Consider the following 25130-nt stretch of genomic DNA (forward strand, 5'->3'; position numbering starts at 1 on the left):
GCGTTGTCGTGGGTTGAAACTTCCCGCTTTCTGAAGCGTCGCAACAAGACGAGTAATAATTTTAAAAAAAATGGTTCAAATGGCTCTGAGTATTATGGGACTTAACATCTGAGGTCATTAGTCCCCTAGAACTTAGAAGTAGTTAAACCTAACTAACCTAAGGACGTCACACACATCCATGCCCGAGGCAGGATTCGATCTTGCGACCGTAGCGGTCTCGCGGTTCCAGACTGCAGCGCCTAGAACCGCACGGCCACTTTGGCCGGCCAAGACGAGAAAACATCCGTCGGGAGGGCGGTTTCTTGTTAGGATATCGCTCTCTGTACATTTTCGCACCCTGCGTAGCGTTTCCCCTACCTTCAACAATAAAGGAAACGTTAAGTCGATGTAGTTTGTAGGAAGGACAGCCTTTACTGCAGGCCTACCTTACACAACAATATTTAAAAGGACTAAACTACTGTACGAAATGTACCCGTACATAAGAAAACATTATTGTAATTACTGTTCTGCTAACTTACATTCCCCTTGAATGAGTAGCATTTCTACCTTCTCTTCGTTGGTGTACATTCTACTCGCACAACTCTGTCAACGTGAACACTGGATGTGTCGATTACTTCGAGTACCTACACTTAGCGCTGCGGGCGTCAACGCCAATGTTATGCTATGTAATTAATAACGCTATGTTTCAGTGAATGGTGCACTGTGATACACTTTTGAATAGGTCTTTAGGAGAGGAAATGAATTACCGAATAAAAAATACAGGTGCCATTTAAAAAATTCATACTGCTGTTCATATCTTCGTAAAAAAACAAAGCTACAACGAAGGCAGTCATGCTGGTTGATGTCGCCCTGACGGCTAAAGAACATTTGCTTGAAACATTTTGTAATTTGCATCTGGACAAACAGTTACTTAGGGTGCTCAGGATAAATGGAACACCCTGTATGTGCCTCCACGCTGATAATTTATTAGTTTCTTAATTAAGGACAAACACTTTTAGTAAGTAATTCCTCCCCGTTACCATTTACACAATACAATTACAGTTTTATGCGAAACAACAGAAGTTGTCAAAGATAAACGTTTTCTGTTCAGTTTCAGATTTGACGTTGCATTCTGTCAGGCGTTGTATATCACCGTGTAAGTGATCAAAAATAATGGTTGTAGCATTGTGAACTCCTGTTTATGCGACAACCTTAATGTAGCTTAATGAATGTCATTTTTTTCTTCTGTGATTGTAATTATGTACATCATTATCCTGTTTGACGGGTTTTCGGGTGTACATCCGGATACGATCGCAGAATGCCACGATATTTCGGCGAATAATCGTTCCGTCATCAGTCCGCTCTCTGCCGCTAGTATCCTCGCGGGTCCAGTTGCGATTTCGTGCGCCGACGGAGCGCCGCGTGTCGGCTGGTGGAAGAAGCGAAGGCTGGTGGTAGTCATCTGCTTATCCGTGGATTTTCATTAGGTGTGTACGACTACCAGAGGAACTACAAGAAGAAACAGAGACCACACGACGCACCGTGATCGATCTCACGGGAAAACCACTTGACGACATAGCTATAGACATTCTTCAAACTTTGCGCCAACACCTGTAACTCTTCCGTTCACTGAAATAATATCTTCAGTAGAACAAGCAGTCCGAGGGCCACCAGACGAAAAGGTTGAAAAATAATTAGGAAGGAAACGCGCCGGAGTCCTTAGAGAGCAACACCGGCCAGAAGCAATATCACCAGAGCGGAAAGAACAGCACTACGCAACCTCGGAGAAAATACAGAGATAGTCGTCCTCACCGCCGACAGTGGGAACGCTACTGCCATTCTTGGGACGCGACTGTAGTTACTAGATGATCCATTATATCGGAAAATTAAAACAGACCCAACAAAGAAGATACAAAAAGCACCTCCAACTTGCTGAAAAATGGCGAGCTCGATGATAAGGACATCAAGAGGCTTCGACAACACTCGGCGGTAGCACTAAGGATATATGGCTTTCCAAAGACCAACGAAGATGGGATGCGATCGATAGTTAGCAACATACGGGCACCGACGTACCCCCTGATACAGCACCTGGCGGGCCTGCTACGACTCTTCGTGAGCGAATATGTGCACCACATCCGGAATTCGACGGACTTCATTGGTCTCCTAAAGGAGTTAGCTTCACAATAATCCGACGTTATGACCAGCTTTGAAGTCGTGTCACTATTTACACGAGTCCCCCTGGAAGATTCTATCAACTTAATCAGTGAGAAGTCTGGGGTAGAACTGTCACAACTTTTCAGACATGTCTTAACATCGACCTACTTTTGTCTTCAACGGCCAGTACTACGAGTAGATCGACGGAGTGGCCATGGGGAGCCCTCTCTCTCCGGTGGTAGCGAACTTATTCATGGAGAGTTTCGAAGAAGTAGCCCTGAAGACCGCCGAACTGAAGCCTGTATGTTTCTTTCGATAAGTGGACGACACATTTGTAATCTGGCCACATGGAAAGTATCACTTACAAACATTTAAAACATATAAATTCCATCCATAATAACATACAGTTCACTATGGAAATAGGGAAAGATGAACAAGTACCCTTACTTGATGTCTTGGTGCAGCGAAGGTCAAATGGCTTACTAGGTCACATTGTGTACCGCAAGGCCACACACACTGATCTGTACCTACATTCTTCCAGCTGCCACCATCCGGCTCAGCTAAACAGATTGCTTAACACCTTTGTACACAGTTCACATACGGTCTCGGACGAGCAGATCCTAACAACAGAACTCAAACACCTAGAGACTTTATTGTGCAGGAATGGATACGGCAATCGCCAGCCGCGTGGGATTTGCCGAGCGGTCTTGGGCGCTAAAGTGACTGTGCGGCTGCTCCCGGCGGAGGTTAGATTCCACACTCGGACGTGTGTGTGTGTGTGTGTGTGTGTGTGTGTGTGTGTGTGTGTGTGTGTGTCCTTAGGATAATTTAGGCGAAGTAGTGTGTAAGCTTAGGGACTGATGACCTTAGCAGTTAAGTTCCATAAGATTTCACACATTTTTTTGGCAATCGCCAAGTCCAAAGGGCCTTCCGACCACAGAAGGGCAGTAGGGACCAAGATGAACAAACGGAAGAAAAGAAAAAGACGTGGTGTTTCTACCTTTCACAGGCAACGTGTCGTCCTAAATAGGGAGAGTATTGAGGCAATACGAGATCGACACAGTCTTCTGGCCACCGGCTAAGACGCCTGCCAGACTAGGAACAGTGAAATACGATATCGGCCTCACCTCAACATAAAAAGCGTATAAAAAAATCGGTGCGGCTGTGGCAAATGCTATATCGGCCAAACAGTTCGTATGGTGGAATATCGATGCAAAGAACACTAACGCTACACCCGCCTAGGCAAACCAAGTGAATCTGCCTTAGCAGAACATTGCATAAACACTGGACACACAGCGAATTATGACGAGACAAAAGTACTTGCCTCCATAAATAACTACTGGGCCTGTATCTTCAAAGGGGCCATAGAAATTTGGGTAACAGAAAACTTTGTCAACAGGGAGACAGGTTAGCAACTCAGTAAGGCCTGGGAACCAATACTAAGCTCCATCAAGGAGCAACGGTTCAAATGGACACGAGATCATTCCGCCACGGCCGACAAAGAGATGCTGCCTCCAAACCTACCGCAGCGGACCCTTCCTCCACCACTGGACTCGACGCGTGTGCGCAATCGCACCTGGATCCGCGAGGGATAAATAACAGCGACAGAGATCGGACGCCAGCAAACGCATTACGCTCCTGCGGGCATTGAGCAAGCTTATGCGCCAAATTCCAGCACTCGTCGAAGCAGCAATCTCCAGGGACATCAAGGATAATGCCCAAATCCATGGTTTGACCATAAACACGTTCAATGTGAATGGACTGTGTCCCCAGCAGGGCGAATTTCGCCAATTCGTACATGACAAGGATATTGACATCTCTCTGGTGCAGGAAACGTTAATCAAACGAGGTGAACAAGCGAGCGGCGAACAGTTGCCGCTACCGAGACGACAGAGCCACCCATAAGGGCGGCACTGCCACCTACGCCGAGAGATCGCTGCGTCATCATCGAGTCTATCTGCCAGAGCTTGACGTGTTGAAGGCCAAGGGTGTGGCCGTCAACGCCACCACCGAGAAGATTTCTTCGTCTCGATATATCGGCAGCCCGATAGACTGATAAACGAGGCGGATTTCAATTATCTGCTGTCACAGAAGGGACGAAACGACTTTTCATTGGGGGGTGGAGGAGGGGGAGGCGTTCCCTGAATGGGACTCCCACCTCATCAACGGCACAGTCTGCCTGGGGCCGTTTGACTCCGCACACTTCCCCGACCACCCTGCAGGTCGGGGGTTAGAATAGGCCCGAGGTATACCCGCCTGTCGTAAGAGGCGACTAAAAGGAGTCCCTCCCCCTCAAGGGCGTAGTTAGCGCCTGCGTCCGGAGACGGACGGTTCCACTACCTATATTTGCGGTCATTTTGGTTTGTTCACTACTGGTTTCTTCCTTCCTTTCGTTGGTTCCTTTCGTTGTTCTTCTCCATCTCACTCTTTCCCTTACCTTCTTCTCCTTGCCTTCTCTAGTCTCCGCCTCGGCGTTTGAGACAGTCTGTCCTTTCTTTCCCTCTCTCCTTTCTTTTTCCTCTTCTTCCTTCCTCCCTGTGCGTGCCTGAAGGCCGACCCACGCGTTCGCACGCGTAGCTGGTGACGGGGTAATGCGTAATTCCCCGCCATGGGTAGACAAGTAAGGCACGCACGTACCCCCTGGTAAAGGCCAGGCCCAGGGAGGGGTGATTGCCTGAGCTGACACCTTCTGACCATGCCGATTGGTCCCTCCGTCCGTTTCTCAGGAGGTGTGACCTGAGGTGTGAACAATCACCTAAGGCGGGAGTGCCCTCTGAGAGGGTCCCCACAAGGAAGGAGCGCGCCATCGGAGACACTGGTAATCATGGGGGATTCCTCCGCGATGGATTTCTCTTCTTCTTCTCTCTCGACTTCTGCCCACAAACGGAAACTTGACCAGCCACCAGTGACAAAACTACTACCGCCTGCCCCACAGTTCCTCGTAGTTTCTTGATCTGAGGACGGAAAGGATTTTTCCTCTGTCAACCCTTTCGTTATCCAGAAGGGCGTAGATGCCATAGCCGGATCTGTCAAGTCTTGTACCAGGTTGCGTAACGGTACCATGTTACTAGAAACTGAGAGCGCCTTTCAGGCACAAAAACTGCTTCAGGCCACACTCCTGTACACGCTCCCTGTCCGGGTGGAGGCTCACCGCACTTTGAATTCGTCTCGTGGTGTTGTATATACTAGATCACCCGACGGATTGACTGACGAGGAGATTCAGTCTTTCCTCGCTGAGTAGGGCGTGACGGCTGTCCATAGGGTCATGAAAAAGGTCAACAATGACCTTGTACCAACCCGGACACTTTTCTCGACCTTTGATAGTGTTCAGCTGTCGTCGCGCATCAAAGCGGGCTACGAGGTTATTTCTGTTCGCCCCTATGTCCCGACACCTACGCGCTGCTACCAGTGTCAGCGTTTTAATCACACTCGCCAGTCTTGTTCCAACGCGGCTAAATGTGTCACTTGTGACAGGGATGCCCATGAGGGTGACTGCCCACCTCCATCTCCTCGTTGTGTGAACTGTCAGGGTGACCATGCATAGTCCTCCCGCGACTGTCCTATCTACAAGGAAGAACGCTGTATCCAAGAAATTCGGGTCAAAGAGAAAGTGTCCACCTCGGCTGCTCGCAAGCTATTTGCTAGTAGGAAGCCCACGCTGCTCCCAGCGGGGAAATCAGTACTGTCCTCGCCTCTCCTCGGACTACCAGGGAGGTGGCGACACAGAAATGCGATCTGACCTTCAGCACTACGGTCGTCCGTTCGGCCAGTGCTAAGATCGCCCGGTAGACGTTTCCTCTTCCTCCCGTCACCCCTCAGACACAAACACCTTTATCAGCTTCTGCCAAGACGAAGACCCAGAAGTCAGATGCACGGGCCTTCAAGAAGGAACCGTCTCGTGCAGAACTCCTACATACCTCGAACTCCCAGCCATCGACCAATACTTCACAAAACGACCCTCCAAGAAGGCTCATAGGAAGCACAGTTCTCCTTCTCCGCCACGGCGCATTTCTTCTCCTGCGCCACCCAGCGGTTGCCGCCCCAGGCCTTCATCCGTTTCACCTGGCCGCACCGCTGGTAGCCGAACATCTGGCCATTCACCAGCAGAGGAAGCTCCCCCTCCCAGACATCTTAACAAGATGGCCGATGAACCTATAGAACAAATGGACGATGACTGTCCGCCTACTGCTAGCGCGGCAGTGCTCGCTCGAAGCCGGGCCCTCAGCGGCCTTCGAGATGACCCCTTCTTGCATCTTCTTCTTCTCACGATGGCACTTATTCACTGGAATATACGCAGCATTCGCTCCAACCGGGAGGACTTAAAGCTGCTGCTCCGCTTGCACCGTCCGCTCGTCGTAGCCCTCCAGGAAACGAAGCTACGCCCATGCGATCACATTACCTTGGCACACTACACCTCTGCGCGTTTTGACCTACCCCCTGTGGCAGATATTCCGGCTCATGGAGAGGTTATGTTGCTGGTCCGGGATGATATCTACTATGATCCCATCACATTGCACACCGGCCTGCAGGCAGTTGCCGTCCGCATTACTCTCCCCACATTTACATTTTCCATTTGTACCGTTTACACTCCATCGTCGTCTGCCGTTACCAGGGCTGACATGATGCAAATTATTGCTCAGCACCATTTTTGTTAACTGGAGACTTCAATGCTCACCATCCTCTTTGGGGCTCTCCAGCATCCTGTACGAGGGGCTCCCTGTTAGCAGACGTTTTCAACCAGCTCAATCTTGTCTGCCTCAATACTGGCGCCCCTACTTTTCTTTTAGACACATCTCACACCTATTCCCATTTAGACCTCTCTTTATGTACTACCCAACTTGCACCACGGTTTGAGTGGTATGCACTTTCTGATACATATTCGAGCGACCACTTCCCGTGTGTTATCCATCTCCTGCATCATACCCGCTCTCCGTGCTCAACTAGTTGGAACATCTCCAAAGCAGACTGGGGGCTCTTCTCTTCCAGGGCGACCTTTCAGGATCAAAACTTCACAAGCTGCGATAGTCAGGCCGCACACCTCACGGAAGTCATTTACACTGCTGCTGAATATTCCATCCCTCACACTACTTCTTCTCCACGTCGCGTACCGGTCCCCTGGTGGACCGCAGCATGTAGAGACGCTTTACGTGCTCGTCGACATGCTTTACGCACCTTTAAACGCCAGCCTACAGTGGCGAATTGTATCAGTTATAAACGATTACGTGCGCAGTGTCGTCGTATTATTAAAGAAAGCAAGAAAGCCACCAGGGCTGCTTTCACAAGCCCCTTCAACAGTTTTACTCCTCCTCCTGTTGTTTGGGGTAGCCTGCGCCGGCTATCTGGCACTAAGGTCCACTCGCCAGTTTCTGGATTGACGGTCGCGAATGACGTCCTTGTGGCCCCTGAGAATGTCTCCAATGCCTTCGGCCGCTTTTTCGCAGAGGTTTCGAGCTTCGCTCATTACCACCCTGCCTTCCTCCCCTGAAAACAGGCAGAGGAGGCTAGGCCATCCAACTTCCACTCCTCGAATCGTGAAAGTTATAATGCCCCATTCACCATGCGGGAACTCGAAAATGCTCCGCTCCGCTCCAGGGCCTGATTCTATTCATATTCAGATGCTGAAGAACCTTTCTCCTGCTGGTAAAGGTTTCCTTCTTCGTACTTACAATCGCATCTGGATTGAGGGACATGTTCCCGCTTGCTGTTGTACCGATTCCTAAGCCGGGAAGGACAAGCACTTGCCTTCCAGTTATCGACCCATCTCGCTTACCAGCTGTGTCTGTAAGGTGATGGAGCGAATGGTTAACTCTCGTTTGGTTTGGCTGCTTGAATCTCGACGCCTACTTATTAATGTACAATGTGGATTTTGTAGGCGCCGCTCTGCTGTTGACCATCTGGTTACCTTGTCGACCTTCATTATGAATAACTTCTTGCGGAAGCGCCCGACCGCGGCTGTGTTCTTTGATTTGGAGAAGGCTTACGACACCTGTTGGAGGGAGGGCATTCTCCGCACCATGCATACATGGGGCCTTCGCGGTCGCCTCTCTCTTTTTATTCGTTCCTTTTTAATGGATCTACAGTTTAGGGTACGTGTGGGTTCTGTTCTGTCAGACACCTTTCGCCAGGAGAATGGGGTGCCACAGGGCTCCGTTTTGTGCGTCGCTCTCCTCGCTATAGCGATCAATCCAATCATGGATTGCCTCCCAGCTGATGTATCAGGCTCCCTTTTCGTGGACGATTTTACCATCTATTGCAGCGCGCAGTGTACATGTTTCCTGGAGCGCTGTCTTCAGCGTTCTCTTGACCGTCTTTATTCCTGGAGTGTCGCCAATGGCTTCCGTTTTTCTGCCGAGAAGACGGTCTGCATTCACTTCTGGCGCTACAAAGAGTTTCTCGCACCGTCCTTAAGACTCGGTCCCGTTGTTCTCCCATTCGTGGAGCACCAAAATTTTTAGGTCTTACATTTGACAGGAAACTTAGCTGGTCTCCACATGTCATATTTGGCTGCCCGTTATACCCGTTCTCTAAATGTCCTCCGTGTTCTCAGTGGTATGTCGTGGGGAGCGGATCGAACCGTCCTACTTCGCCTATATTGGTCGATCGTCCGCTCCAAGCTGGATTATGGGAGCTTCGTATACTCCTCTGCACGGCCGTCCATCTTACGCCGCCTCAAATCCATACAACATCGGGGCTTACGTCTTGCGATCGGAGCGTTTTATACTAGTCCCGTCGAGAGTCTTCATGCTGAAGCCGGTGAATTGCCACTCACCTACCGGCGCGATACACTGCTTTGTCGTTATGCCTGTCGGCTACTGTCAATGCCCGACCACCCATCGTATCGTTCCTTTTTTGACGACTCTCCCGACCGTCAATACGGGTTGTATGTGTCTGCCCTGCTACACCCTGCAGTTCACTTTCGTCGCCTTCTTCAACACCTTGATTTTTCACTCCCTGTAACCTTTAGAGTAGGCGAGAGCCACACGCCACCTTGGCTCCAGGCTCAGGTTCGCGTTCACCTTGACCTCAGCTCGCCCGCAAAGGAGGTTACACCCGGTTCGGTATATACCACTCCCGTTTTGTCGAACTTCGTTCGAAGTTCATTAATATGACCTTCATTTATACAGATGGCTCTAAGACCAATGGCGGGGTCGGGTGTTCTTTTATTGTCGGGGCACAAAGTTTCAAATACCAGCTACATGGCCATTGTTCGGTCTTCACAGCTGAGCTCTTTGCCCTCTGTCAGGCTGCTCTTTACATCTGCCGCCACCGACATTCTGCTTATGTCATCTGCTCCGATTCTCTGAGCGCCATCCAGAGCCTCAGTGATCCGTATCCGGTTCACCCTTTCGTGCACCGGATCCAACGCTCTCTTCAGCAGCTGGTGGACGACGGGTCTCCAGTTAACTTCATGTGGGTTCCTGGCCATGTCGGTATCCCTGGGAACGAAGCTGCAGATGCCGCGGCCAAGGCTGCGGTCCTCCAGCCTCGGACGGCTTCTTGTGGTGTCCCTTCATCGGATTGTAGCAGGGTCATTTGTCGGCGCATTTTATCGCTGTGGCATGCCGACTGGGTTGCACTTACGGACAACAAGCTTCGGGCCTTGAAACCTCTTCCCGCGGCTTGGACGTCCTCCTCACGTCCTTCTCGGCGGGAGGAGGTCGTTTTGGCCCGGCTACGAATTGGACACTGCCGGTTCAGCCATCGACATCTGCTGACGGATGCGCCGGCGCCGTTCTGCCCAAGTGGGCAATTGTCGACGGTCCGCCTAGATGGACGTGATCGGCGCCTCCCTTTCAGATCAGCGGCCACATTAGATAAACTTGAACTGCGATCGTTTCGGAGCGAAAATCCTAGTGTCTCTGGAAGGCGCGGCTAACACGTAAGTCGACGGGGGCGACGCAGCCCTAGTTTATCTCAACTGAGCGATCTACAAGCAGCAAACTCAACCATCCCGAGACGACGTCAGGAAACTTTTCGCGGCAGTTAACCGCCACACATCCTGGCAGATAACAAAAATGGCTCTGAGCACTATGAGACTCAACTTCTGAGGTCATCAGTCCCCTAGAACTTAGAAGTACTTAAACCTAACTAACCTAAGGACATCACACACAGGGCTGCCCGAGGCAGGATTCGAACCTGCGACGTAGCGGTCTCGCGGTTCCATACTGCAGCGACTAGAACCGCACGGCCTTTTCGGCCGGCCCTGGCAGATATCACCGAGAAGAATAGACTGTACCCTGAATGACAATTCTGTCACCAACGCGACACCAAACGCCGCGTCAACCACATGCGACGGGAGATAAATGTAGCAGTCGAAGAAAATAAGAACACTGAGGAGCAGACTATTGTCCACTCTCAGCCGAGACGACGGCAGCGCCTGGAGAATCGAGAGTAACCGCCTGCGGCGCCGACAACGCGTAGCATCACTACAAGTCGGCAACGAATACTTCAGTGAGCCAGCGTGCTCGCCGATACATTCACCGCTAATTTCTCGCTGATGCATTCACCGCTAATTTCACGCCAAAGGACGACGTTGTGGACGACGCACACAGCCGTCGGGTTGACGAGCAACTACCGATCTTCCTAAGAGCTAGGAATGAAGAAGACGTATCGAGCCGATTTCAGAGGAAGAAGTTGTGGTTAACTTCGTTACCTGAACACCAGGAAAGCAGGAAGCAGTGACAGAATAAACAACCGACTGCTGAAAAATCTCCCACCAGGACTACACCAGCATTTATTCCATAACAACTCTGAAGGTCTATTTCAGTTTCTGTCACTCTGCCTCGTCCAGACAGAGATTTTCCATCGGATAGCAACTTTCCTTTCATTTCTGTTCGTAGCTTCCTCGATGTAGCACGCATCCTCTTTTGCGCTTGTCTAAAACACTCCAGTTTTGTGACCAACGTATCACCATAAACATTGAATTCATTAATTTTATTGGAAGTTTTAGAGTCCCCATCGCCTAGGTACTTCGTATATCTAATTTTACAAACTGGTACCAACATCTGAAATATTTTTAGAGCACCATCACACTCCATACCTCCACTGTAACCATCATAATTCTTAGAACACAGATGTTCAATATGTCCTTTAGTGTTACCATGGCAGGTGTTGCAGTACTTAGATAAGCACTCAACATCAACAACTTTCCCATTCTCCAGAGTAATAGCACTTACACCACCATTCAAGGAACGATGTCATCGACGTTGCCATGTCCCATTAAGTGCAACAGTAATGTCCCTGGTTCCACTGATATTTACAGTTCTTCTACTGCACGTTTCATAGATGGTTTAGACACAACCGTCAAGGCACCTAAAAGTATTTTTATGTACTTGCTGAAGCTACTGACGGGGGAGAGAGGTCCATGGGGAGGAGGTAGGTCCATCAAACCACAAGCCCTTTTTCCTTTTCCTATTGCACGCATTGCATACACTAACTTCAAAATCACATCATGTGAATTATGCACAATGTTCGAAGTCATTTTCGAGGTAGATTTATTGCAGGATCTACACAGAACAACTAGTTTTTACACTAAACCCTTCCTGCTACTTTGTTGTTCAATTATTTTCAGACAGCCTACACCATCACATTATTTACATTTCGCCTTTTCCTTTATCGAAGAAGATAAGATGCTCACATCAACAACAAAAAATCCACTACAAACAGCGTCATTGTTAACACAAAAAATGTTAATCACCAGAAGGCGTGCCATGTGGGAGTTTCTTCCCTGAAGAACAGATACATAGGTTACTTTCAACAGTTAGGCTTGCTTTCTTGTGAACTGGTTACCACGGAATTTCCTTTTATTGAATTTCTTGATGCGTAGCATAGTTCGTATTTATTGCACACTAAAGGATATGTACTTCCACAAATATACGTAGCACTTGGGTAACATACATTCAGTAGCCGTGAACAAACTGCTTCAGCGAAACAAAAGTAATACTAGCACAGATATCATTTACAGACATTAGAAACATGCACTTTTATCAACATGTGCAATGTATCATACGTATAATCGCAGGAAACAGAAAGTTCACAGTTCTTTTCGAAATAATATTGGTTTCTGTAACAGAAATAAAGAAGTGTGGCGGCATACATAACGCAACTTATAATTTTGTATATGTACGTAATTTTTCGAAAACCTATAATGTATATATCAGTGTAATCAGGAAAGATTTCAGAATTTAATAAAGTCATAAGAAATTTCGATCGCTCCGCCATTTATAAGTACCCTGTATCCTTGAGCCTGTCAGAGAGCTTGTAGGGCCAGTCTTTTTTGAACGAACAGTGACAGCTGTAAAGCACCTTAACATGTCTCAGGAACGAATTGTACCAGCTGTTCACCAACTGCACGGAATGAGGATTTTTTCTTCTCCCCAACAAGACAGTGCACTTTCAAATTGTCATTGTGACATACAACAATTCCTGGATAAAACATTTGCTGAGGGGTGGATAGGCCGACGAGGAAATGTTGAGTTTCCACCAATATCTTCCAATCTAACGCCATTGGACTTTAAACTTCCTGGCAGATTAAAGCTGTGTGCCGGACCAAGACTCGAACTCGAGACTTTTGTCTTTCGCGAGCAAATGCTGTACAGGAGAACTTCTGCGAAGTTTGGAAAGTAGGATACGAGGTACCAGCGGAATTAAAGCTGTGAGGACGGTACGTGAGTCGGGCTTGGGTAGCTCAGATTTTAGAGCACTTGCCCGCGAAAGGCAAAGGCCTAGAGTTCGAGTCACAGACTGGCACACGGTTTTAATCTGCCAGAAAGTCTCATATCAGCGCACACTTCGCTGCAGAGTGAAAATTTCGTTGTGGAAGCCATTACACTTCTTTCTGCGGGAAACTATGAAGGACACTGCCTAGGCTACAAAGTCACGTTTTCTGGACAATATGAGAGAGACGATTCTGAGTGCCTGCGAATCCAACACCAGTTGCAACCATAACACACGTATGTCGATCCGTTCATAGTTATTAAAGTTTAAACAGTGTAAACCCCTTTGTGGGACGCCCTCTATTAATTTGTACATAAGTAAATGGAATTACTTAAGAATATTTTTGATTATCTGTTTCCTCGATGCAAAATGCGTGAAACTTTTTGTGGAGTTACTTTATCACGATAATGATGGTGAATCTGTGACACGGTTCTCTGAGCTTGAAGATGGCAAGATTGAAGAAAGCGAATTTGATACTTATTTTGATATTACCCTCCAATTCTGGTGTTTTAACTGTCACTGTGAATAGTAGCTCCTTTTTTCCTCATTTGGTAAAAGGAGAAACCATTAAAAGTAGGAGTAAAATTTTGTTTTCTGACCTCTCTGTGACCAAATAAGGGAAGCATTTCAAGACAAAGGTGGGTTATTTGTTTGTTACTAGAAAATGCTACAATAATAATAATAATAATAATAATAATAACGACTAGCTGATCAGATCTGTGTGATAATCAAAAATAACAGGATACCCCAGTCAGAATTAGAAAACATCAAACAACAAGTACAACAAATACTGGAACAAAATAATGTGCAATCAGAAGAAGAAGAAAACACAGTAATGGACTCAAACATCCCAGAGCAAACAAACAAAGAACAACACACATCAATTAAACAATCGGAGTAAAACGAAGTCTTAAGACTGCCACCAGAACAAGTACAAATAGAACACGAAGTGACACACATGTTAGATATGGAAGAAAAATTTCAGCTGACACATATAGAATACAAAGACACAGATACAGACATTAGACCATTATTGCATAGACCGCCAAATAACCCACACATCGAAACAACAATAAAAACTATCAACACAATCATACACAACAAAATAAATGAAAACACAACTATGGAAGAGTTACAACTACTGGTTTATATAGGAGCACTCACTACACTAAATATACACACTACGCAGAGATCAGAACCAACCAACACACAGAAGAAACCCACAAAACCAGCATGGCAACACAGGCTACAGATCAGAATAGAAAAACTGAGAAATGACATTGGACAGCTAACACAATTTATAAGACATCAAATGCCAGAAAAAAACGAAAAAGATTAGGTAAACTCTCACAACAAGAAGCGATAGAGCAATTAGATGAAAAGAAGCAGAAATTAAAAGCATTGGCCAAACGACTTAGAAGATACAAAAAGAGTGAAAATAGAAGGAAACAAAACCAAACATTCAACACAAACCAAAAGAAATTTTACCAGACAATAGATAACACACACATTAAAATAGACAATCCACCAAACATAACAGACATGGAACACTTCTGGAGCAACATATGGTCAAACCCGGTACAACATAACAGGCATGCACAGTGGATAGAAGCAGAAACACACACATACAAGATGATACCACAAATGCCTGAAGTGACAATTTTGCAACATGAAGTCACCAAAGCAATTAATTCTACTCACAATTGGAAAGCTCTGGAGAAGATAAAATAGCAAATTTCTGGCTAAAGAAGTTCACCTCAACACATTCACATCTAACTAAATTATTTAACAGTTACTTTGCAGACCCATACACATTCCCTAATACACATACACATGGATTAACTTATATGAAACCTAAAGATCAAGCAGACACAGCAAACCCAGCTAAATACCGCCCCATAACACGCCTACCAACAATATGCAAAATATTAACTTCAGTCATTACACAGAAATTAATGACACATACAACACAGAACAAAATTATAAATGAAGAACAAAAAGGCTGTTGCAAAGGAGCATGAGGATGTAAAGAGCAACTGATAATAGATGCAGAGGTGACATATCAAGCTAAAACTAAACAAAGGTCGCTACTCTACGCATACATTGATTACCGAAAAGCTTTTGATAGTGTACCCCACTCATGGTTACTACAAATATTGGAAATATACAAAGAGATCCTAAACTGATGCAGTTAATAAACATAGTAATGAAAAATTGGAAAACCACCCTTAATATCCAAACAAATTCAAATAATATCACATCACAGCCAATAGAGATTAAGCGTGGAATATACCAAGAAGACTCATTAAGTCCTTTTTGGTTCTGCCTTGCTCTGAACCCACTATCTAACATGCTAAATAATACAAATTATGGATACAATATTACTGGAACATGCCCACACAAAATCACACATTTGCTATAAATGGATGATCTAAAACTACTGGCAGCAACAAATCAACAACTCAACCAATTACTAAAGATATGGCTTTTGGAACAGACAAATGTAAGAAAAATAGCATAGTCAAGGGGAAACACACTAAACAAGAAGATTATATGTTGGATAACCACAGCGACTGCATAGAAGCGATGGAAAGAACAGACGCCTATAAATATCTAGGATACAGACAAAAAATAGGAATAGATAATACAAATATTAAAGAAGAACTAAAAGAAAAATATAGACAAAGACTAACAAAAATACTGAAAACAGAATTGACAGCAAGAAACAAAACAAAAGTTAGAAATACTTATGCTATACCAATATTGACCTACTCATTTGGAGTAGTGAACTGGAGTAACACAGACCTAGAAGCACTCAGTACACTTACACGATCACAAAGCCACAAATATAGAATACATCACATACATTCAGCAACAGAAAGATTCACATTAAGCAGAGAGGAAGGAGGAAGGGGATTTATCGACATAAAAAAACCTACATTATGGACAGGTAGACAATTTAAGAAAATTCTCTCTAGAACGAGCAGAAACTAGCAAAATACACAAAGCAATCACTCATATAAATACGTCGGCTACACCACTGCAATTTCATAACCACTTCTACAACCCTTTAGATCACCTAACATCAACAGATACGAAGAAAGTAAATTGGAAAAAGAAAACGCCACATGGCAAGCACCCGTATCATCTAACAGCCACACATCGATCAAGATGCATCCAACACATGGCTAAGAAAAGGCAATATATTCAGTGAGAAGGAAGGATTCATGATTGCAATACAGGATCAAACAATAAATACCAGATATTACAGCAAGCATATTATTAAAGATCCCAATACCACAACAGATAAAAGCAGACTTTGCAAACAACAAATAGAATCAGTAGATCACATCACAAGCGGATGTACAATACTAGCAAATACAGAATACCCCCAGAAGACATGACAATGTAGCAAAAGTAATACATCAACAGCTTGCCTTACAACATAAACATAAAACAACACGTTCCCACATACAAGTATGCACCACAAAATGTACTGGAGAATGATGAATACCAATTATACTGGAACAGAACCATTATAAAAGATAAAACAACACCACATAACAAACCTGACATCATACTCACCAATAAAAAGAAGAAATTAACACAACTAATCGAAATATCCCTACCCAATACAACAAATACACAAAAGAAACCAGGAGAAAAAAATTGAAAAATACATCCAACTGGCTGAGGAAGTCAAGGATATGTGGCATCAGGATAAAGTTGACATTATACCAATTATACTATCAACTACAGGAGTCATACCTCACAATATCCAACAGTACATCAATGCAATACAGCTACAGAAATCCGTAATTATTGATACATGTTCAATTACCCGAAAGTTTCTAAATGCAATATAACATATACCGTACAGTTAAAAGGAAATCATGGTTGATCAAGGTTCTCGTCACTTTCTACTTCTGACCAGACATAACGTCTGAGATAAGAAAAGTAACAAATAATAATAATAATAATAATAATTGATGGTTGCAAACCGACATTTGACGTCTGATTGGTTCTTTATTAGTCAGTCAAACGGTGAGAAAATTCTTAAAACCGGACCGACGTAGGCAACTAAAAAACCAACGTTTGTACTGTTCTTGCTGCAGGCTCTTTAGCACAGAAGCAAGTTTGAGCAATATATCTAAATCTGCTACTAGTTTTCACGCTTGATGGAAACGTAGTCGGAAAGTTTACACATGAAACCTCAGGAAAATACCAATCTTGTCGAAAAAAGAAAAATCTTCAGAAAAAGTCTTATTACCAATATAAAAATAGATCATGTTACCTAGACAACATATGGAACAAATATAAGGAAAGGAAGTGAAGTGAAGAAATACTACTAAACGTCACTATGTTTTTAGCTGAACGAAATCTTTCATTCCGTTTTCATATAGAACACTTGTGGTGCAATGATATAAAAAAAATTCGAAGCAATTTTGTATCATATTTGACGGCACGCAGTACTTTGAATGATTTAGTGAAATCATTCGTTAATTTCACATAGTAAACAAAATAGCAGAATAAAGTAGAATTTATAGGTCATTACTGGCAAGAAAGTCGTTAACATGATGGAAGATATTTTACAGATAATTGAGCAGGATATGTTGCGGCTCGTGGTCTTGCGGTTTTTCACAACAGCTAGGTCATCGGCCCTGTCGGATTAGGGGAAGATGGGCAAGTTGGCGTTGCCCTTCCAAAGGAACCATTCCTGCATTTGCCTGAAGCGATTTAGGGAAATAACGGAAACCTAAATCAAGATGGCCGGACGCGGGTTTGAGCCGCCGTCCTCTAGAATGCGAGTCCAGTGTGCTACCCACTGCTCGGTCTCATTTAGGCCCTGTTGAAATTTATGGAACATTATTTGTATCGCAGGGACACCTGCTACATTTCCGGTATATCGTAAAAATAACTCTGAGTACTAATGAGAGCACATAAATAATTTTTACTTCCGTTTTGTCAACTTGTTTAAAGGACTGAATTTTGTTAATTTTTCTTTAAGAGTATGGTTGGGGGGGTGGGGGGGGGGGGCACCGAGACAGAAAATAATATCTCCCTAAATTGCCTCCTTCGAAAGAAGACGGAAATCGAGAAAGATGAAAGAGATACTATTCATTTTGCCATACAAAACAAAGATGTCATTTTTCTGAGTACACGGCATGACAACTTCATTGTTTCTGCAGCATCTAATACAACTGGCATGAACCCAGTAACTAATGTTAAAAGATATTCTCAGCGGCCAAAGAAAGACATCAAAGATACGGAACTCTCCATCCTAACAGAATAAAAGGGTTTGGGTATGGGTATAACAGATCGAACGAATCAAGTAAATAAATAAATAAATAAGAATGTGAATCAATGCAGTATAAATATCTATAATATGAAACAGGGGAGATTTAAGTGAGAATGTGCACTCAACATATTTATTGCTGTAAAAAAATTTTTTATTCAAAAACAAATTAAAATCTTATTGATTTGTAATTTATCGAATAGTCTGACTATAAAATTTATGAAACTTAAAATCTAGCGACAAATTATTTTTAATAGTTTTAAAAGGTTATTTTTGCGCAGTCTTAGCCGCCTTGTCAGTTAAGGCTGCACAGGATGACTCTTAAGACTGTGTAATTAGGGGCCTAACATTGATCACTGATATAAGGTACTGAGCATGCACAAGCAGAGCACGCATCGTTGTGAAACACTACTGCACCCAACAATCTTCTAAGCTGTCACGACAAAGCGCAAAAGGTTTCTTATTGTTTCCCTTATTTTGTTTCTTTCTTAACGTCGCAGTTGGCGCATCGCCTTGGTTTGATAGATTTTGAGCGGTTTGATAGATTTTGAGCTGTTCTTGTCTTCAATTTCAAGCTTTCTTTTCACAGATTTTCACTTGAGCTCATTATTCCTTCCGTTTTCCTTTCTTCTTTTTATCAGAGTCCTTGTTTGTTTTCTTCTACCAGCATAATTTTTAGTGGTGAACTTGATACAGTTTCAGACTTTTGTGCATTGATTTGCCCTTTTTCAACTCTGCGCTTCGGCAAGGTGTGAATATCAAGAAGCTAAGCGGTTATTTTATATGGTGCGCCGTATGAAGACCTGAATAAACAGATTTCGATTTCTGGTTTTGGATCGTTCTGAATTTTTCATTGCTATTAATTTCAAATTTGCCTTACATCTCTTTAAGTTTAATCTTCATCTTAGCAGCAGCTTTAGCGCCACTTAATGTTGACCATAGACACTAATCAAGTCATCATTAATAAGGATAGTTCTGGTTCTTCTTCTCTAGTGTAATTTGGCATGCTTTCAGTTCTAGCGCGTACCTCATTTAGCCTTTCTTCGGTGAAAATTAACTTTCAGTTTTTGTGGTGCATGGAGCCAGAGGTGTCTGCCGCCAACCCTCTCCATTTTTGCCAACGGACATGAACGCCCATGGGACGGAGCGGATGACTGGCTGGTAGCGTCAGTTAGCTGATGAGGTTAGCCAGCTTAAAAGTATATCGATTTGCACTGCTACCCGACCGCTCAGTCTTACCTGATATTCCCCTAGGACACGGCTCTTTCATTTGATTGTTGGGTGTCACGTTCACAATACCTGGATATTCTGCTGCAAAAATGGAAATACTATCTCTCGTGTAAATTGAAATTGTGCCGCTGTAATTGAGAAGATATACGATGCCGGCGTACAGCCTGAATGAACCCTGCATTCTAGTATTGTAGCAATTGAGTGGAGTTTGCTTAGGGCGAAACACGTGCTCGTGAAAATTCAGGAACTCAGAAAAGAAGACAACGCGTTGGAATAAACTGTAAGACATCAGCACAAATCCATAACAAGAAATGTGATGTGAGACATTATGGTGAATGTTTCGCTGCATCTGTTGCTCTCAATAGTGCTTAGCGTAACATACACGGTACCAGCACGGTCTGCTTTTTAGAAATAGATAGATACTTGTTTTTCTTTTTTTTCTTTCAAATGGTGCTTCTTCAATGTAACAAACAACATAAAAGTAACAAACAACGTAAAAGTAATAAATATTACAAAATTAACGAAAAATTATTTTGGATGCTAATATACTTAGATCGATATATATTCCACTAAAAATTTAGTGGAAAAACGCTTCTTTGACTCTGGGAAACGCTAAACGTGATATCTCCTCCACTCACAGCCTCAGTTTTTTTTTTAAGTCAGTACCTCCGCTATATTCTTCATTTTACAATCTCAAATCTCTGCTTACTACAAACGAAAATCTTAATAGCAAAACAATATTGTAAAAACAGTTAAGTGACTGACAAGCTGTATGTTAACACTACCCTGTCCCCCATACAAAAAATATATGTCAAACTACGAACATTGGTATCGCCGTCTCAAGTGCTATATTAATTTTTTTGTTTAAATGCAATTTTAGTGCTAAAAAACAACATTAAATTATATTATATTGTTGCCTGTAAGACTCCCAAGAGGTAAACTCCGTTCTTGGAAACGATTTTCTTCATCCATGTAAACTGGCAACTTTCCTTGCAGATGTTTGAGAATTGTGTGTTATGTGTATTTGTAGACTCTAGGTGAGTGTAATGGTTGTGTGTGTAGTGTGGTGTTACGTTTTGTGTTGCATGATGATGAGTGAAGGGAGAACGGTAAGTCAAGGTGCTGGCACATAGCCTTTCCGTCTCAAAGAGCACCAAAGGGACAAATGAGGAGAGGGGAAATTTCATCTGTGACATTATTGCAAACACTAGTGATCATGAACTGTACACTACTACCTGCCCTCCCCTCCCCAGGCAAGTACTGGCAGTGAAACTTTCATTCATCACCAAGATTTGAACTGGCTAATCTCAGAGTCATGTGCCACCACACAGCAAGTGTCAGCAGTCTTGGCTATATAGGTGGTATTTTGGTGGTAAAATGTGTGTATGCTTGCGAAAGGGCCTGGCTCAGTTCAAAATCTCTTTAGTTGCCCAACCCACTCCCATGAGTGCAGCAATGAAATCACTGGGGGTGGAGGTGGGGGTGAGGAGGGACTGGGGATTGCAACTAGCAAGTTCTGTTAACGCCTGGACTTGGTGCCTGGAGCAGACTTCACCCTAGTAGGCTCTTTTTCTGGAGCTGTGGCAATCAGAACACCATCACTGACAGTGTAACAGGTGATGTGGTCTGGTCTGTACATATTACTTCCCATGTAACTTATTATAATTTATCTTAGTGAGATACTGCTGTGGAGGGGAAACAGAGTAATTGCAGGCTGAATTGATGCTAGATACACTATGAATGACGAAAGTACATGCCCCATCATTGGCTTTCCCTGCTGTGGCATGTGTATTGTGTGGAAGATAAGTAAACCTAGCCAAGAAAACTACTTTGAGTATAAAAGGTCTTCGCAAATCCCATATGACCTGATGTAGTATCATCATGAAAATACTTCAGTTTGGCTATCTGTTGTCCCTAGAGCGATGAGCAACCATTTTTGTTCAATTGAGTTGTAAGTTCATTTTATACAGTGGTCTCACTATTCTCCTTTGACAGTTTTTTTCATTCTTGAAGACCTCTGTGAGCTTTAGTAATCTTGGACATTCCCTTTGTTCAGCTGCATAGTTAGTGCAACAATGACTGAGAAACCATCAGCTCTGTAGTAGTCCTCCAATGTATTCTACAAAAGGCTGTTGGAAACCTTGTGTATGTGCCCATTTTTGTTTTCCTCAAGGCTGTCTTGCTAGTTGTCCTGATAGATCCTTCAAAATTGTTAGCCAGCAAAAATCAGGACGTCACAACAGTGAATCATCTTCCATATAAATTAGGGTTGGAACCTACTAATTGCCCAAACATCTAGTAGCCACTCTCAATCAGTTGTGTCATACTACTTGGGCTTGAAGAGTATTTTAAGATATCATCATTTCCTGTCTCTCAAGAAATACAGCTGTGCTGTCCATAACCAATAGCATCAGGATGTAGCTATGTCTCAGCATTCTAGTAAAAAAGAGCCAAGACCGTTGAAGATATTAGTGCTTTCTTAAGGATATGGAAGGATCTTTCCTGCTGCTTGATCAAAGAAAATATGTTGTCTCCCTGCAACAGTTCTTGTACTGATAGTATCTTGCAATTGAAATTCTTCGTGAAATGTATGAAATAGGAGAGCACCTCGAAGAGGTTACCCCCCCCCCCCCCCCCCCAAATGTCATGAATATTCCAAGAACATCGGAAATCTGTTGTGGCTCTCACTTTTTCTGGATTACGACAGAACCAGTTTTTGTCATGTAGATGCGTAATTTTTTTTTATATCATGGATGATGAAGTAGCATATTCTCAGACTGAGGCAAAGACCTCTTGTCATGACACTGCTGGATGCCTGATGTACTTCTGACCCTCCATTGCTCTTTTACTTGTTTTTACCTTCACAATTCAGACTATAGTAATAGTGTGTCATAGATATGTTAGACTCATTATTAACTTCTATACATTGAAGAATGTTAGATAAGCTATCCTTTGACAGTGTTGACATTGCCTTTTTACTTTCAACATAGTAAAGAAGTGTTGTTAGTATGAGCACTTTACGTAATTTCCACCACTGACAGGTATTGGGTCCTGAGTTAAGAAAAATAGGATCCATGCCAATGTTACACTTCAGTAACTACACTGAAGAGCCAAAGAAACTGGTACACCTGCCTAATATCATGTAGGGTCCCGGCAAGCAAGCAGAAGGGTTGCAAGACGACGGCATGGATGCGACTAATATCTGAATTAGTGCTGGAGGGAATTGACACTGTGAATTCTGCAGGGCTGTCTGTGAATCTGTGAGACTGAGGCAGTGAATATCTCTTCTGGGCAGCATTTTGCAAGGCATCCCAGATATGCTTAATAATGTTAATGTCTGGAGTTTTGGAGGCCAACAGAAGTGCTTAAACTCAGAAGTGTGTTCCTGAATCCACTCTGTAGCAATCCAGGACATATGGGATGTTGCACTGTCCTGCTGGAATTGCCCAAGTCTGTTGGAATGCACAATGGACATGAATGGATGCAGCTGATCAGACAGGATACTTATGTATGTGTCACCTGTCAGAGTTGTATCTAGACATATCACCAGTTTCATATCACTCCAACTGCACATACTGCACACCACTACAGAGTCTCCACCAACTTGAACAGTCCCCTGCTGACACGCAGGGTCCATGGTCCATGGATTCACAAGGTTGCCTCCATACCCATACACATCCATCTGCTTGATACAATTTGAAATGAGACTTGTCTGACCAGGAAACATGTTTCCAGTCATCAGTAGTCCAATTTCGGTGTTGTCGGGCCAAGGCAAGGTGTAAAGCTTTGTGTCGTGCAGTCATCAAGGGTACACGGGAGGACCTTTGGCTTCAAAAGCCCTTATTGATGATATGTTTCATTGAATGGTTCACATGTTGACACTTCCTGATGGCCCAGCATTGAAATGTGCAGCAATTTGTGGAAGGGTTGCCCTTCTATCAAGTTGAATGATTCTCTTTATTCATCATTGGTCCCATTCTCGCAGGATATTTTTCAGGCTGCAGCAATGTTGGAGATTGCTTTACTGAATTCCTGATATTAACAGTACACTCGTGAAATGGTCATATGGCAAAATCCCCACTTCATAGCTACCTTGGAGATGTGTCCCATCATTTGTGCATCGACTACAACACCACGTTAAAACTCACTCAAATCTTGACAATCTGCCATTGTAGCAACAGTAACCAATCTTAACAACTGCAGTAACAAATCTTAAGAACTGCGCCAGGCACTTGTTGTCTTATATAGGAGTTGCCAACCACAGTGCTGTATTCTGCCTGTGTGCATAAACCTGCATTTGAATATGCAAGCCCATACCAGTTTCTTTGGCACTTCCGTGTATTATCCATTTACACTTTCAGTATAACTTTGAATTTTATAATATACATTTAACATGTATATAGAGGCTAATTCAGCCTAATTATGTACTAATTTTGAATTATCTTGCTGCTTTGTTATTTGTTTCTTCAGGCTGGTTCAAAAGTTTACTGCCAAAGTCTGCACTCACGGTGGAAGAAGAAGCATGGAATGCTTATCCTTATACTAAAACCCGATATACCTGTCCCTTTGTTGAAAAGTTTTTTCTGGAAATAGAAACCTACTATTTTCCTGATAATGGCCACCAGGAAAATGTGTTCAAACTATCAGGAAGCGATCTGCGAAACAGGATCGTTGGTGAGTTAGCTCCAGTCTTGTGCCTCATAAGAGATAATATATACCAGAAAATATTGTATTCTGTCAAATAACTGTATCACTTTGGAAAAGTGTTCATGCATGAAATGTTTCAGACTTGATTGATGTTGTCAAGGATCAACTATATGGAGCTGACTATGTCCGGGATGAGGACCCAAAAATGTATGTTTCCCAAAAAACTGGCAGGGGTCCTCTCACAGAGACATGGCTTGAAGATTACTGGAATGAGTGTCGGGTAATTTAGGAATTTAATCTCCAAGTTTTGTGTGGAATATATTTATGCTAATTTAGTGAAGGAAATCATAGTAAAATTTTGTTTGTCTAGGGAAAGCAAATGCCTTTACCAAATGGAAAGTCCCTCATGTGCGCCTATAAACTCTGTAGGGTTGAATTCCGCTACTGGGGTATGCAGACAAAGCTGGAAAAGTTTATACATGATGTTGGTAAGTATGATTGCAGCATCCAGCAGTACCTGAAAATATTTAATGAAATATTTGCCTGTCATTAAAGTGATTTAATTGTGATGAGAGTGTGTTTAAATACAAACATAATGTGCCCACTCATATACTGTGGTTCCTACTGAGTGAATAACACTTGATGTAGTTTTCATTTTGTTACTGCTGTGACACTTAAAAGAATAGTGGGATAGGCACTCTGTCATTTTGAACAGAGCAGCAATATTGTTACAGAGATACTTAAAAATAAAATAAAATTTTAAAAAAAGTTCAGAGACAATTTGAAGAGTAATAGAGAGTATGCAGACATCAAGTTTCTTCTTTAAGAGATATAAGAAATAAAATGAAACAGAAGTGATAAAAATTAAAGGAGTTCATGCAAAAGCAGGTCATCTACACAGAAAGTTCAAGGTTAGGTTTTAACTTCGATCTGTGCCATCTGACCAGTGACATTAATATTACAGAGATAGTAGCAGAAATGAAATGATGTAACTGACAACATGAAAATATTAGAAAAATAAAAACTGAAAAACTATCAGGATGTCCATAGTAATACAGACTTTCAGGGGTGTATGTTAAGCTCGTATCCATAAGAACTAAACAAAAAA

General features: G+C 43.4%; 1 protein-coding gene across 8 annotated transcripts in view; it reads left to right on the forward strand.

The window, feature by feature from the left end:
- Positions 1 to 25130, forward strand: part of LOC126355190 (protein retinal degeneration B) — a 533358-nt gene that overhangs the window by 324182 nt on the left and 184046 nt on the right. For all 8 annotated transcript variants that reach the window (XR_007565476.1, XR_007565478.1, XM_050005465.1 and 5 more), the window contains 3 exons: positions 23846 to 24049; positions 24163 to 24302; positions 24393 to 24510. Coding sequence is in view for 6 of the 8 variants with exons in the window: in XM_050005465.1 (XP_049861422.1) it covers positions 23846 to 24049; positions 24163 to 24302; positions 24393 to 24510 (462 nt within the window). In the remaining 2 variants the exon portion in view is untranslated. The remainder of the gene's footprint in view (positions 1 to 23845; positions 24050 to 24162; positions 24303 to 24392; positions 24511 to 25130) is intronic.

The sequence above is a fragment of the Schistocerca gregaria genome, chromosome 1 (genome assembly GCF_023897955.1).
Source record: "Schistocerca gregaria isolate iqSchGreg1 chromosome 1, iqSchGreg1.2, whole genome shotgun sequence".
In the NCBI taxonomy this organism is placed as follows: Eukaryota; Metazoa; Arthropoda; class Insecta; order Orthoptera; family Acrididae; genus Schistocerca; species Schistocerca gregaria.